The 14861-nt window shown below is 43.5% G+C and overlaps 1 protein-coding gene across 1 annotated transcript in view; it reads right to left on the bottom strand.

Annotated features, from left to right (window-relative positions):
• Positions 1 to 14861, bottom strand: part of SND1 (staphylococcal nuclease and tudor domain containing 1) — a 1412868-nt gene that overhangs the window by 953378 nt on the left and 444629 nt on the right. The window contains exon 14 of the mRNA XM_030217129.1: positions 14310 to 14382. Coding sequence (XP_030072989.1) covers positions 14310 to 14382 — 73 coding nt within the window. The remainder of the gene's footprint in view (positions 1 to 14309; positions 14383 to 14861) is intronic.

Below are 14861 nucleotides of genomic sequence, written 5' to 3'. Positions count from 1 at the left end.
GTGAGAAACCAAATCAAATCAGGTCTTGTATACCACTAAAATTTCCTCACTAGGGTTCAGTGCGGTTTACATAATAAGTGGATGTAAAAAGAATTGAAGCGGTGCAAAGAAAAGCTACAAGAATGGTATGGGATTTGCGTTACGTATGAGGAGAGACTTGCTGACCTGAACATGTATACCCTGGAGGAAAGGAGAAACAGGGGTGATATGATACAGACATTCAAATATTTGAAAGGTATTAATCCGCAAACCTTTTCCGTAGATGGAAAGGAGGTAGAACTAGAGGACATGAAATGAGATTGAAGGGGGGCAGACACAAGAAAAATGTCAGGTAGTATTTTTTCACGGAGAGAGTGGTGGATACTTGGAATGCCCTCCCGCGGGAGGTGGTGGAGATGAAAATGGTAACGGAATTCAAACATGTGTGGGATAAACATAAAGGAATCCTGTTCAGAAGGAATGGATCCTCAGAAGCTTAGCCGAGATTGGGTGGCAGAGCCGGTGGGGGGAGGTGGGGCTAGTGGTTGGGAGGCGGGGCTAGTGCTGGGCAGACTTCTACGGTCTGTGCCCTGAAAATGGCAGATACAAATCAAGGTAAGGTATACACAAAAAGTAGCACATATGAGTTTATCTTGTTGGGCAGACTGGATGGACCGTGCAGGTCTTTTTCTGCCGTCATCTACTATGTTACTATGTAACGGAGCAGAGACTGTTAGAATGAAGGCGTGCGACCAAAATGTCTTATAGGAAAGTCAGATGAATAAGAAGAAGAGACAGGCATCATGCTGAATGTTATGAAACAGACTTAGGGAACAGGAAGGTTTTTTAGCCTGTTCCGGAAGCTAAGGTAGACAGTATCTGTTCTGATGGAAATGGGTAGTGAATTCCACATTGTCACTCCAAGTACAGGGAATACAGAGCTGAAGATCTTCTAATATTGGATTGCCTTATGAAACGGTGTTACTAACATCAGTTGTTAACAGCCTGCAAGACAAAGACATGATGCTAAAACCTGTTCTGCAAATATAGTGGCCCTGTGATCAAGTCCATTTTAATGGTCACTGGTGGTCACTGGGTTTCTAAAACGTCTACGATGTGTATCAATTATTGAGAAATACCAAACCTAGAGGGGCAGCAGCTGACAAGTGAGGAGGCTGTGGCTCATATATCTATCACTGTGTTGGGCGAGGATGAGACGCATCATGCAACTGTATTAGATTTTGGGGAGGAGATTCTTTTCAGCAGTCCTGCTGAAGAAGGAGAAGTCTAAGATCTGACCAAGAAAGAAAGAAAGAAAGGAGAGGGACAGCTGGTAGGAGAACACAAAGAAAACCACAAGAAAAAAAAAACTAAAAATTGGAAGAGACTACTATTTTATAAAGGGAATATCAACAGGCGTCAGATTATAGAATTCATGTCATAACGAAGACTTTGTGCCAAAAATAATGATCCTACATATTCAGAAAAAAAGATGTCTGGTTTATCTGGGGTCACTGGCTGAGAACCAACTGAGAAAATTGACCCCTGACAGTTGCTGTAGATGTTTTGGGTAACTTCATATAGGTAGAGACAAGATCTAACCCTGTTTAAACAATTGAGTTCTCATAGAACCATTGACTTGAGGCCTCCGTCTCACTTCAAAATTGGCCTCAAAACACATTTCAAAACCCCAATTGCAAAGGACTCAAGTACAAAACCTATTATGGATCCAACTTCTCCTTCTTAGGCAGTCAAATCTGGAATGCCCTCCCAGACCCATCCGATCAATCAGCGATTATCTACCCTTCAGGAAATCACTAAAAACCCATCTGTTCAAGCAAGCCTACCCAAATGAACCAATCTAATCCTACCCAACACATATCCAGAAGACGACGACAATGGCTCAGACTACATCTCCCACCAAATCTCCCTAGGCTTTTCCTGTGTCCCGTACCCCTCCCGCCCCCTCTACCCCTCCCTCCATTGCTCATTTATCCCCTGCACATACCTCTCCTACTCCCTTCACCCTTCCCCATCTCTACCTACTTATCTCTTTTATTATTATGCTATAATTAACTTATATTTTCTCTATCAATACTCTGTAATCCATATTATTATGTAAGCCGCAATGAACCTGCTTTAAGTGGGAAAGCACTGGGTACAAATGTAATAATAAATAAATAAATTTCAGGTAGTGTTTGGCACATAATTCTAACACAGCAACTGGAACCTGGGATGCCAGGGCTACCACTGGATATGCTATCACGGCTTCATCTATTGTAAACTACTGAGATGATATTTCCCTTTAGTAGTATAACAAATGTTAATAAACCTGAAAGGGTTACTTGCTTCACAAAAACAAGAAGTTGTTTGCTTAAAGCTTCCTCTTACTGTTGCCATTTGTCAGGAACTGAGCCTTTGGCTCATTTTACTTAAAAAGTTGCAAAAACTCAATTTCTGATCAGCGGTGGCCACCAACATATTTAAACTCCATGAACACAACATTTTTAGTGTTAGTACATTATTTCACCACACAGCAGGAGTCTGTCTAGGTTGTGTTATCTTTTTAAGGACCAACAAGGATTATATTGCCGTACATGAGCTTTTGAGACCAACACACTGCATTATGTTGTTCATCCTTTAAACGGTATCAAAACAAAGGCTTCAGTTTTCTCCAGGACCACTACGGCTTCTGAAAGTGGAGGAGTGGCCTAGTGTTTCCCAAGTCCGGTCCTGGAGTACCCCTTGCCATCAGAACATGCATGAAAAAGATTTGAATATAATGGAGGCAATGTATGCCAATCAAGTTCATGCATATTCATTGTGGATGTCCTGAAAACCTGACTGGCAAGGAGTACTCCAGGACTGGACTTTGGAAAAACTGAGCACCACACTTGACATCCAAAGGTGTTTGTTTCAAATCCCACTGCTGCTCCTTGTGATTTTAGACAAGTCACTTAACTCTCCATTGCTTCAGGATCTAAAATTAGATTATGAGCCTGTCACGAAACGCCTAGCCACCTGCCTGGGGCTACCCGGCAGCCACTTAGAGGTCTATCCCCAGCACAGCTCAGGTCCACCTGCACTTGCCACTTGTGCTCTACATTAGCACTCTCCTCCCACCGACTGGGTCCCAACCGCCTCTGTGCAAGTCTCCCGCTCTCAAATTACCCCCAATGATTTCTAGGTTACTGGGGCCACACTCCCAGTGGTCCCACAGTTCCTAGGAAGCACTCACAGACCGAACACAAAAACCACCAGGATTCTTAGTCAGTCCAGACAAGCATATGCAATAAACTAAAAATGTTTATTGTAATGACAAATTAGAACAATGAACAAAAAAGGTATAATCAGCAAACAGTAACAAGTAATTAAAATATGGATCAATTATAAAAACTAACTAAACATTTGTTTACTATCTAAATAGTACCTGGGGAGATCAGGAAATATAGCTGCTCACAGGCTATTAAATATAACTGTTCACAGGGCCTGAGCAAAGAGATCTTTCTTTCTCTTCTCCCTGCTAGGACTGTCAGTATATCCTAGATGAATTGAGCTCCTGGGCCAATCAGGAACCAGAACAACAACTTTTAAAAGTAGCTGGCCACATCACTGCAGGTTAACTAAAGAAGGAACAAATCAGTTCTCTGTAACAGCTTTAAATGAACATGTACCACCTGCTGGCCAAACCAGACAAATACACTTAAAGAAAAAATTAATATAGTTTACAGGCTTAAAACCCACTGTTTTGTCAGAGCCCTTTGGGGATGGGGAAATATCTAGTGTACTTGAATGCAACTCACCTTGGCAAAAGCCAAATTAATAAATAAAACTATATCATGCAGCTGCAACTAAAGCCATGGTAATCCAAGCCCAGTTCCCACCATGTATGAGTATCCTGGGTAGGCCAGGGGCAAGGAAAGGAAAGAAAAGAAAATGCAAACACCAAGACTAAACTGTCAACTCTACACAGACCAACAGTTACATTTGTCTTCAAGGAGGAAAATCACCCAGGAGTCCATGCAAAGGCTACACAGGAACCACTTCAAATATAAAACTAACAGAAATGTATGGCACATGTATGGGATTTGCGTTACAAGACGTATGAGGAGAGACTTGGTGACCTGAACATGTATACCCTGGAGGAAAGGAGAAACAGGGGTGATATGATATAGACGTTCAAATACTTGAAAGGTATGAATCTGCAAACGAACCTTTTCCGGCGATGGGAAGGCGGTAGAACGAGAGAACATGAAATGAGATTGAAAGGGGGCAGACTCAAGAAAAATGTCAGGAAGTATTTTTTCACAGAGAGAGTGGTGGATGCTTGGAATGCCCTCCCGCGGGAGGTGGTGGAGAGGAAAACGGTAACAGAATTCAAACATGCGTGGGATAAACATAAAGGAATCCTGTTCAGAAGGAATGGATCCTCAGAAGCTTAGCAGAGATTGGGTGGTGGGGCTGGTGGTTGGGAGGCGGGGCTAGTGCTGGGCAGACTTATACGGTCTGTGCCAGAGCCGGTGTTTTCAGCCATAGTCTCTGCAGCACCAACTGAGGTCTCTTCAACTCCTTCCCTCTCTTCCCTGGCAGCTGCCTCTAAGTTTTTTATAGCTCTTATCCTGAGTTCCATCCAGATTGGTTTATTACATAAGCACTTTTGATTGGATTATCTGTGTTTGCCAATTTGAAGACCCCTTGGCCGAAACACGGACTGTGTAGGGTCTTAATAAACCATCGTTTTTGACTGTCAACATCTGTGACTTCAGTCTGGTCCTTCTGAATATCTTCCGCTTGACTTGTTGTTTCTTAGTTTATCTTGTTGGGCAGACTGGGTGGACCGCACAGGTCTTTTTCTGCCGTCATCTACTATGTTACTATGTATGGCACACGAACAACAAAGCTGCCTGAAAACTGCAGGACTTTTCATCTTTTTGCTGTAAAGTTACCAAGTAGCCCATTCCCTAAATTCATACTAATCTGGTACAATGCTATGAGATTAATGGCATTTTTCAGACATCTAATATCTGCTGCTCTTCTTGACTAAATAAAGATCTCCAGTGAACTCTGCATAAAACCTTCTATTTCCCACTCCCATTAATCCCCTAATTCCCCTCCCCCCCTCCCCAAAAAAAGAGTAGGATTTGAATTAAGTTTCAGTGTTTAAATTCTAAAACCAAGAATCCACCTAATAGCTTTCACTATAGGAACATATTTTGCTTAATATTTGGACATAGTTTTTACAAGCCCAGGAAATATACATTCTGTAAAAAGCTCATGTTATCAGGCATTAACATATCACGTAACCAATTCACATACGGGGTGAGCTGTGAAGCAGAAAGTGAAAACAAGTGCTTTTAATCACTTAGGGCATAAATCACAAGCCACATTATAAAATGAGGCAAGACCTCGTAAGTATGATGGCGGAATGTAATTAATGCATTTTTTTTCCACACACTAGTATTCTCCTGGCAGCAGCTGAAAGTGCCTCCAAAAATCTGGAACAGTAAACCGTCCACCCTACACTGGTGGAGGAGTAGCCTAGTGGTTAGTGCAGTGGACTTTGATCCTGGGGAACTGAGTTTGATTCCCACAGCAGCTCCTTATGATTCTGGGCAAGTCACTTAACCCTCCATTGCCCCTGGTACAAAATAAGTACCTGAATATATGTAAACCGCTTTGAATGTAGTTGCAAAAAACCTCAGAAAGGTGGTATATCAAGTCCCATTCCTCTTTCCCTCTTTCTCTCTCAAGGACTGATGGATCTATTACTGGACTCCAAAAGGGTTGATTAAAAAGAAAACGTTCTAAATCTGTTATCAGGGGTAGCCCAGTAAACAACTCAAGTCTTTCCCAGCCTGATCTTGGGACCTTTACCTTAGTTAAGGTGGCTTGCACACTCTAATGATCTTAAGAGTTTTCAGTGGAGCACAAGCACCTGGGGTAATGACACCTTTACTGGACAGGTCTCAAGAGAGGAGTTATAAACAGACCACAGGTTTCGTCACAGGCTGGAAAAAAATTCAAGAAAAAGCAACTCTCAATAATTTATATTCAGAAATTTGAGTAACTCAAGCAAGAGAAATTTTTATCATTCATTATAAGACATAAACAAGGCCAAATCAAGAATTAACAAAAAGCATATTCCTTGAACGACAATTTCAAACATGATAAAGATGAAGGAAAAATGTAGAAGGAATGTTAACATAGAATATTGCCAAAGCAGCTGTTCAGTATTAAACCTACAGTGGGGGAAATAAGTATTTGATCCCTTGCTGATTTTGTAAGTTTGCCCACTGACAAAGACATGAGCAGCCCATAATTGAAGGGTAGGTTATTGGTAACAGTGAGAGATAGCACATCACAAATTAAATCCGGAAAATCACATTGTGGAAAGTATATGAATTTATTTGCATTCTGCAGAGGGAAATAAGTATTTAATCCCTCTGGCAAACAAGACCTAATACTTGGTGGCAAAACCCTTGTTGGCAAGCACAGCGGTCAGACGTCTTCTGTAGTTGATGATGAGGTTTGCACACATGTCAGGAGGAATTTTGGTCCACTCCTCTTTGCAGATCATCTCTAAATCATTAAGAGTTCTGGGCTGTCGCTTGGCAACTCGCAGCTTCAGCTCCCTCCATAAGTTTTCAATGGGATTAAGGTCTGGTGACTGGCTAGGCCACTCCATGACCCTAATGTGCTTCTTCCTGAGCCACTCCTTTGTTGCCTTGGCTGTATGTTTTGGGTCATTGTCGTGCTGGAAGACCCAGCCACGACCCATTTTTAAGGCCCTGGCGGAGGGAAGGAGGTTGTCACTCAGAATTGTACGGTACATGGCCCCATCCATTCTCCCATTGATGCGGTGAAGTAGTCCTGTGCCCTTAGCAGAGAAACACCCCCAAAACATAACATTTCCACCTCCATGCTTGACAGTGGGGACGGTGTTCTTTGGGTCATAGGCAGCATTTCTCTTCCTCCAAACACGGCGAGTTGAGTTCATGCCAAAGAGCTCAATTTTTGTCTCATCTGACCACAGCACCTTCTCCCAATCACTCTCGGCATCATCCAGGTGTTCACTGGCAAACTTCAGATGGGCCGTCACATGTGCCTTCCGGAGCAGGGGGACCTTGCGGGCACTGCAGGATTGCAATCCGTTATGTCGTAATGTGTTACCAATGGTTTTCGTGGTGACAGTGGTCCCAGCTGCCTTGAGATCATTGACAAGTTCCCCCCTTGTAGTTGTAGGCTGATTTCTAACCTTCCTCATGATCAAGGATACCCAACGAGGTGAGATTTTGCGTGGAGCCCCAGATCTTTGTCGATTGACAGTCATTTTGTACTTCTTCCATTTTCTTACTATGGCACCAACAGTTGTCTCCTCCTCGCCCAGCGTCTTACTGATGGTTTTGTAGCCCATTCCAGCCTTGTGCAGGTGTATGATCTTGTCCCTGACATCCTTAGACAGCTCCTTGCTCTTGGCCATTTTGTAGAGGTTAGAGTCTGACTGATTCACTGAGTCTGTGGACAGGTGTCTTTCATACAGGTGACCATTGCCGACAGCTGTCTGTCATGCAGGTAACGAGTTGATTTGGAGCATCTACCTGGTCTGTAGGGGCCAGATCTCTTACTGGTTGGTGGGGGATCAAATACTTATTTCCCTCTGCAGAATGCAAATAAATTCATATACTTTCCACAATGTGATTTTCCGGATTTAATTTGTGATGTGCTATCTCTCACTGTTACCAATAACCTACCCTTCAATTATGGGCTGCTCATGTCTTTGTCAGTGGGCAAACTTACAAAATCAGCAAGGGATCAAATACTTATTTCCCCCACTGTATGAAGAAAAGAAATCCAAGCTGACCTTGGAAAAGATGAACTGATGGGGATCTATAATGAAGCCAGAACGGACGCTGTTGCCAGATTTGTCACAGATAACGAGCCCTTCCAATAAGTGCCGCTCTTGAACTGCTCCGACAGCTCCTATATCACTGTGTCCATATTATAAGACTGCTGAAGGCCCTTTTACAACTGTCCAAGACCTGTGTAGAAGGCAGTTTTGGGCAGAGTTCCACAGGGACCCCTACGACAGTACTAATCCTAGTCTTAAGAATATATCTCAAGGCCAACGGCACTGTAGATCAGAGGGGAATAAAAGACTGCAGTGCCAATTCTGTTGATGTTACCATGATGTTCACACATGTGCATGTGCAGAAGGGCTGGTCTCAGAATGAGCACAAGGCAAATGCTGCTGGCTGCCCAAGGAGAGAAAATCTTCAGCTGGCAAGGTTTGGGGATCCCCACCAGCCACAACACGTGTGTCACAATTTTGGGTGGGCCCCGGCCCACCTGTGGCTACGCCACTGCTATATTCAGAGATGATTCCTTTTTTTGTTTTAGGATTAGGTGCACAGAGGTCGCCTTCAAAGAGGAGGAAGATGGCACAGAAAAAGGGGAACTTACTATTACTGGCAACGACTCAAATACATCCTTCAATGCTTTTACAAGTCAAGCAGGACGAGGATCAAATCTGCAGGGGCTGTTTGAAATATTAGCCAATACTTTAGATACTTGTTCTGGTGTCACTGGAGAAAATTCCTGCCAGTGTTCCGTTGTCCCTGTAGTGATAACAGGCACTTCCCAATGAGGTAGAGGCTGTCTGACTTTGCACATTACCTTTTTCTTTGCGGCAGTAAACAAATACTTCACAGGAAATCAGGTCCTCTGGCACTGTCACTCGATTTAATAAGGACAATTTTTTTTTTCCCAGAGAAAACAATTCCCTGGGCTTGTACAAAGCCCTTAAGATTTGTTTCACATAAAATGTTTTCTTTTTCTGTCTTTTATGAATCATGCAGTCTATAATCACCTAACAAAGTCAAATATGTCTCAGTTCTTACTGGTAAAAAGTAAGAGCGCCACTAGTGCTCAGCTGTCATAAATATGGCCTGACCTAGACAGCTTCTGTAGAAAACCAGGGTGAGGGTCCTTTACTGTAACACTGTTAAGGGAGGCCAACATCTGAGATTGAAGGGGGGCAGACTCAAGAAAAATGTCAGGAAGTATTTTTTCACAGAGAGAGTAGTGGATGCTTGGAATGCCCTCCCGCGGGAGGTGGTGGAAATGAAAACGGTAACGGAATTCAAACATGCGTGGGATAAGCATAAAGGAATCCTGTGCAGAAGGAATGGATCCTAAGGAGCTTAGCCGAGATTGGGTGGCAGAGCCGGTGGTGGGAGGTGGGAATAGTGCTGGGCAGACTTATACGGTCTGTGCCAGAGCCGGTGGTGGGAGGCGGGGCTGGTGGTTGGGAGGCGGGGATAGTGCTGGGCAGACTTATACGGTCTGTGCCAGAGCCGGTGGTGGGAGGAGGGGCTGGTGGTTGGGAGGCGGGGATAGTGCTGGGCAGACTTCTACGGTCTGTGCCCTGAAAAGGACAGGTACAAATCAAGGTAAGGTATACACAAAAAGTAGCACATATGAGTTTATCTTGTAGGGCAGACTGGATGGACCGTGCAGGTCTTTTTCTGCCGTCATTTACTATGTTACTATGACAGGCTTCAGCCATAGAATTATGCCACTGATCCACGAATAATGCAACATCAACCCCTGTGGGTTATTCCAACAAAATCCTATGCTAATGGTAGCAACCTTCTCCATACTGATCTCATCAGAGACCACTCAGGATTTAGCTGCCGCAGTCTATGGTCTAAATACTTCCCCCTACTGTCTAGCTGAAACCAATCAAAACATGATCTGATCAATGAACTGATAGGAACTAAAATAACTGAGCTGAGGGTACACATCTGATATAATTTATTTTTATTTATTTATTTGGATTTTGCTCACACCTTTTTCTGTAGTAGCTCAAGGTGAGTTACATTCAGGTAGAAACTATTATAAAGAACAAAATTACAGAGTATATTCAAAAGCATGGATTAATAAGACAAAGCCAACATGGATTTAGTGAAGGGAAATTTCGCCTCACCAATCTATTACATTTCTTTGAAGGGGTGAACAAACATGTGGATAAAGGTGAGCCGGTCGATATTGTGTATCTGGAAGAAAAGTCCATAGTCTGCTATTTAGATAGACATGTGGAAGCCAGGGCTCGACCTGGGATTGGTAGCATGGAATCTTGATATTATTTGGGTTTCTACCAGGTACTTGTGACCTAGATTGGTCACAGTTGGAAACAAGACACTGGTCTAGATGGACCATTGGTCTGACTCAGTATGGCTATTCTTATGTTCTTATGTCTGCACATCCCTAATAACCCTTTATTAGGGATGTGCAGACATAAGAACATAAAAATCCACGTTGTCTTGGTGCTGGCTTCTCACCCTTAAGAAGCCAGCACCAAGACAACGTGGATTTTTATGTGATTTAAATAATCTGTTTATCTTCCTGGGGATTTCTGCATATATGTTACTGTTTATTTCTGACAATGTCCAGCTAATAGTACCTCTGGGGAGGGATACCGGATCAGCAATCCTCGAGCTGAGGAGGAATCATTGTGGAATGTTTACATGAGAATAAAATGATGCTAAACAATGGCTTTTTGGAAACCGCCTAGTTTGTAGGCGGTGCATACATTTAAAAAAATAAAATAAACGTTATCACAACTATCAATAAAGGCTTGACTTGCATTGAAGAAAATTTCACTATTCAAAAAAATGCAAGTGACTTCCAGTCTGCTAAAAATGAGGAGGAGGAAAAAAGGACTTCAGTGGCTCAGGTCATGTCTTAATAGTGCTCTGGAATAATAACCGGCCCAACTTCATTGGTCCGATAAAAAACCTTCTGTAGAGTTATCATCAATTTAATTGCATTTTTAATGTGCCATATTTGACATATTCCCAGAATTGTGTACACTGCACGTCGGGGGGTACTGAAATTGCTGCATTACGATAATGCTCCTGAAGAAGCCAATGTGAAACAGTTGCGCTGTAGAGCGAGGCAGCTTATAACATAGTAACATAGTAGATGATGGCAGAAAAAGACCTGCACGGTCCATCCAGTCTGCCCAACAAGACAACTCATATGTACTACTTTTTGTGTATACCCTACTTTGATTTGTACCTGTGCTCTTCAGGGCACAGACCATAGTACCTAATTGAGTAAGAATCATGATATTGAAAAAGGAAATAACAAAAATAGTACAATAAACATGCAATAAAATTGATAACTCTACAGGAGGTTTTTTGTTTTTTTTTTAATCGGACCGATGAAGTTGGCCGGTCATTAGTCCAAAGCACTATTAAGACGGGACTACTACTACTACTACTAAGCATTTCTATAGCGCTGCCAGGGTTACGCAGCGCTGTACAAGTTTAAACACGGGGAGGGACAGTCCCTGCTCAAGAGAGCTTACAATCTAACGGTAACAGACTACATAGTCAGTGTAGGTAACAGGAATGGGGAAGGTGGTTAGGCGCCAAAAGCAAGGGAGAAGAGATGGGTCTTGAGTAAGGACTTGAAGATGGGCAGGGAGGGCGCATGGCGTATGGGCTCAGGAAGTCTGTTCCAGGCATAAGGTGCTGCGAGGCAGAAGGGGCGGAGTCTGGAGTTAGCGGTGGTGGAGAAGGGTACAGAAAGGAGTGATTTGTCCTGAGAGCGGAGGTTACGGGTGAGAACATACAGGGAGAGGAGGGTAGAGAGGTAATGGGGGGCTGCAGATTGAGTGCACTTGAAGGTCAATAGGAGAAGCTTGAACTGTATACGGTAGCGGATCGGGAGCCAGTGAAGTGACTTGAGGAGAGGGGTGATATGAGAGTATCGGTTCACGCGGTAGATAAGACGTGCGGCGGAATTTTGGACAGATTGAAGGGGGGACCTAAGCCACTAAAGTCCTTTTTCCTCCTTGTTATTTTTAGCAGACTAGAAGTCACTTGCATTTTTTTTGTATAGCAAAATAAAAGAAAGAAAAAACAGTTTTTGTATAGTGACGTAGGGGCTGGTTCAGGTCGTGCCTCAGACCTTGGAATGGCCTCTGATGACATTGGGAGTTAAGAATACAGAATTATTAATTTTATGCATTTTACTCAGTGTGTTTTTTCTGCAAAAAAGGTGCCGGTACTCAAATGCTTGGCCACCCTTCAGGGGTGGGGTGATCACTGAGGGACCCACCCCACAATAGCCAGGACCCCTACAACCAGTCACAGAATCTATGACAAGGCAGAACTGGTGTGTAGAGCCTGAGCTCTTTCATTTAAAACTTGGGGACCATGGGTCAATTTTAGCAGACAATGGAAAAGGTGCCGGTACTCAGTACCCCCAAGTACCCCCTCAAAAAAAGCCCTGATTTTACTTGATGCTTATATATGACTAGTAAAAAAGGCCCGTTTCTGTAGGCAAGGAAACGGGCCTTAGGCAGGCAATCCCCCCCCCCCGTGCTACGGCCCCCTCGAACCCCCCCTCCCGCGAACCTGTCGATCCCCCCACTCCGGAACGCCGAAAACCGCACCCCCCTCCCGCAGCTGTTGTGTACTACCTTCGGGTGGGTTCCTCAATCATCTTCTTAGAAAGTTTAACTCCGTGCGTCTCACGTCAGACGCACGGAGTTAAACTTTCTAAGAAGATGATTGAGGAACCCACCCGAAGGTAGTACACAACAGCTGCGGGAGGGGGGTGCGGTTTTCGGCGTTCCGGAGGGGGGGGATCGACAGGTTCGCGGGAGGGGGTGGGGTTCGAGGGGGCCATAGCGCGGGGGGGGGGGGGTGACAGCTGATTTCGAGGCAGTAGGAGGAGTAGGGAAACACGCGCAATCAGCTGTGTTGACGTCAGTGACGTCCGTGCGTGTCTGCCTCGCAGACCACTTGCAGCCAGGGAGCCACGGTCCCAAGCATAGAACGTTGGAGGTGAGAATTATTATATAGGATGGGTACTTATAGCCCGCTACTCTCCCTAAAACTAGGTTCAGAGTAGGTTAACAAAAGAAAACTATAATAGGTAAATACAATAATTACCTAATAACTAAACACAACAAGAATTCCGAAATTCATATCAGAAATTTAGAAAATAAAGGAGACTTAATTGTTTCCAGAAGCAAAAATAGAATGAAAGATGCCCTAATATATACAGGAAGTGCATGTTTGCCACCCAATTTATTTTACACGATGCATTTTATGTATTCTACTATGCTTCGATGCATATCCACATGGGGACACAAATCAAGTCAATAAAACAAATCAAAATGCTCCATCTTCCACCATTAGCGATCGGGGGTTTTGTTGGACCGCCACCTTCCTTTGGAACTACGTGTTGGGATTATCACACCCAAACCCTTTTTTTTTGCCCTTTTTGAAGCAACAAATGATAAAACAGCTAAAGCCCTAATTAGATGCTAAATCATTGAGGATGGTGATATGGACCTTGGTGTTCCAAATGGATTGTAACGGCCATTTCATACATGGGTCTATCATTTAAGGCTCACGCAAAGGCTGCAGTTAGCCCAGAAAGCAGCAACAAGGACATTTATAAAATTGTCCAATATGCATTTCGGCAGCCCTCTAATGTCCTTTCATCATTCACTGACAAGTCAGAACTAATTTCTTTCCTTTTTTTGTGCCCTGAGGAATAATGGTCTATTTTACTTGGAGGAGAAACTTGGCCAGTACCAAGCAGGACGACATTTACATTAGTGTGAGCTGCTGTGTGTTCCCACTGCCAAAAAGAGGAACGCAATGTGTGTGTATTGAGGCTTTTTCTGTGGAACAGTTTGCCAGGGATGATCAGACGTGAGAAAAAAAAAACTACATGCTCTTTAAAGAACAGGGGAAAAATAAACACTTTTCTTTTTTCACCAATGGCCTCTTATCAAACCGTGCTAGTGGTCCCTGATGCAGTAATGCTGACAAAGCTCATTCACTATGAATGGGCTTCGTCGGCATTGCCAGGGCTTTAGAAGAGGCCCCAAGTTGACTATCTGGAGGGTATTGTGTATCAAGGCTGGAGGTCAACAGGGTTTATATAAAATCTGGCATCACAAACAGAGCGGGTGTGTAGTTGGAGGAGTAGCCTAGAGGTTAGGGCAGTGGACTTTGATCTTGGGGAACTGAGTTCGATTCCCACTGCAGCTCCTTGTGACCCTGGGCAAGTCACTTAACCCTCCATTGCCCCTGGTACAAAATAAGTTCCTGAATATATGTAAACCGCTTTGAATGTAGTTGCAAAAACCTCAGAAAGGCAGTATGTCAAGTCCCATTTCCCATCATTCGTGTATTGCATACTGTAGAGATGGTTAAGGTACTTAGTTTTCATCAGTTTGTGTGGGTGTTGATTTCAGGCTCAGGGAAGTGATTTATAAACCATTTAAATAAACAGCTGCCTACCCCAGAAATATCGGCTACACGATGGATGGGAACCTCCTTTTTGCTGTGCAGTCCCTTCCCATTCTTGATGGCTCTGTTGGAGAAAAAGAAGCAATATTCAAGTCCCACCATACAACATAAGCCAGGTCACATCTAGTGTCACAACAGTCTAGGCTCTAAGAGAATAAGTAGCAAACTCTACTATAAACTTCAGCTGCAAAATCACAACATAAGACTTTTGACATCTGGCACCATCACATCAATCTTACTGGTGAGCAAGCGACAGCAGTGAATTCGGGAGACTGAGAAGTTCTAAGATACTCTGTTATAGGAGTCAAGTGTGTTTCTGCCTTGGCGTGTGCTAAGTTAACCATTTGTAGACACTTCACCAAGAAGGAAATACAGATTTACATCTAAACCTGACGCGTGATATGAATGGTTAAAGAGCTGAATTCAAACCTAAAGATGACAGGTTGATAAGCAGCACAGGATAGTGATGTTTCACAACCAGCAAACAAACAAACAAAAGAAAAAAATCCCCAGTAAAATAGACAAATGCAGATTTTGTGGCAC

The sequence above is a fragment of the Microcaecilia unicolor genome, chromosome 10 (assembly GCF_901765095.1).
Source record: "Microcaecilia unicolor chromosome 10, aMicUni1.1, whole genome shotgun sequence".
NCBI classification, from domain to species: Eukaryota; Metazoa; Chordata; class Amphibia; order Gymnophiona; family Siphonopidae; genus Microcaecilia; species Microcaecilia unicolor.
The sequence above is the reverse complement of the archived record's forward strand: the minus strand, read 5'-3'. Positions and strand labels throughout refer to the sequence as shown.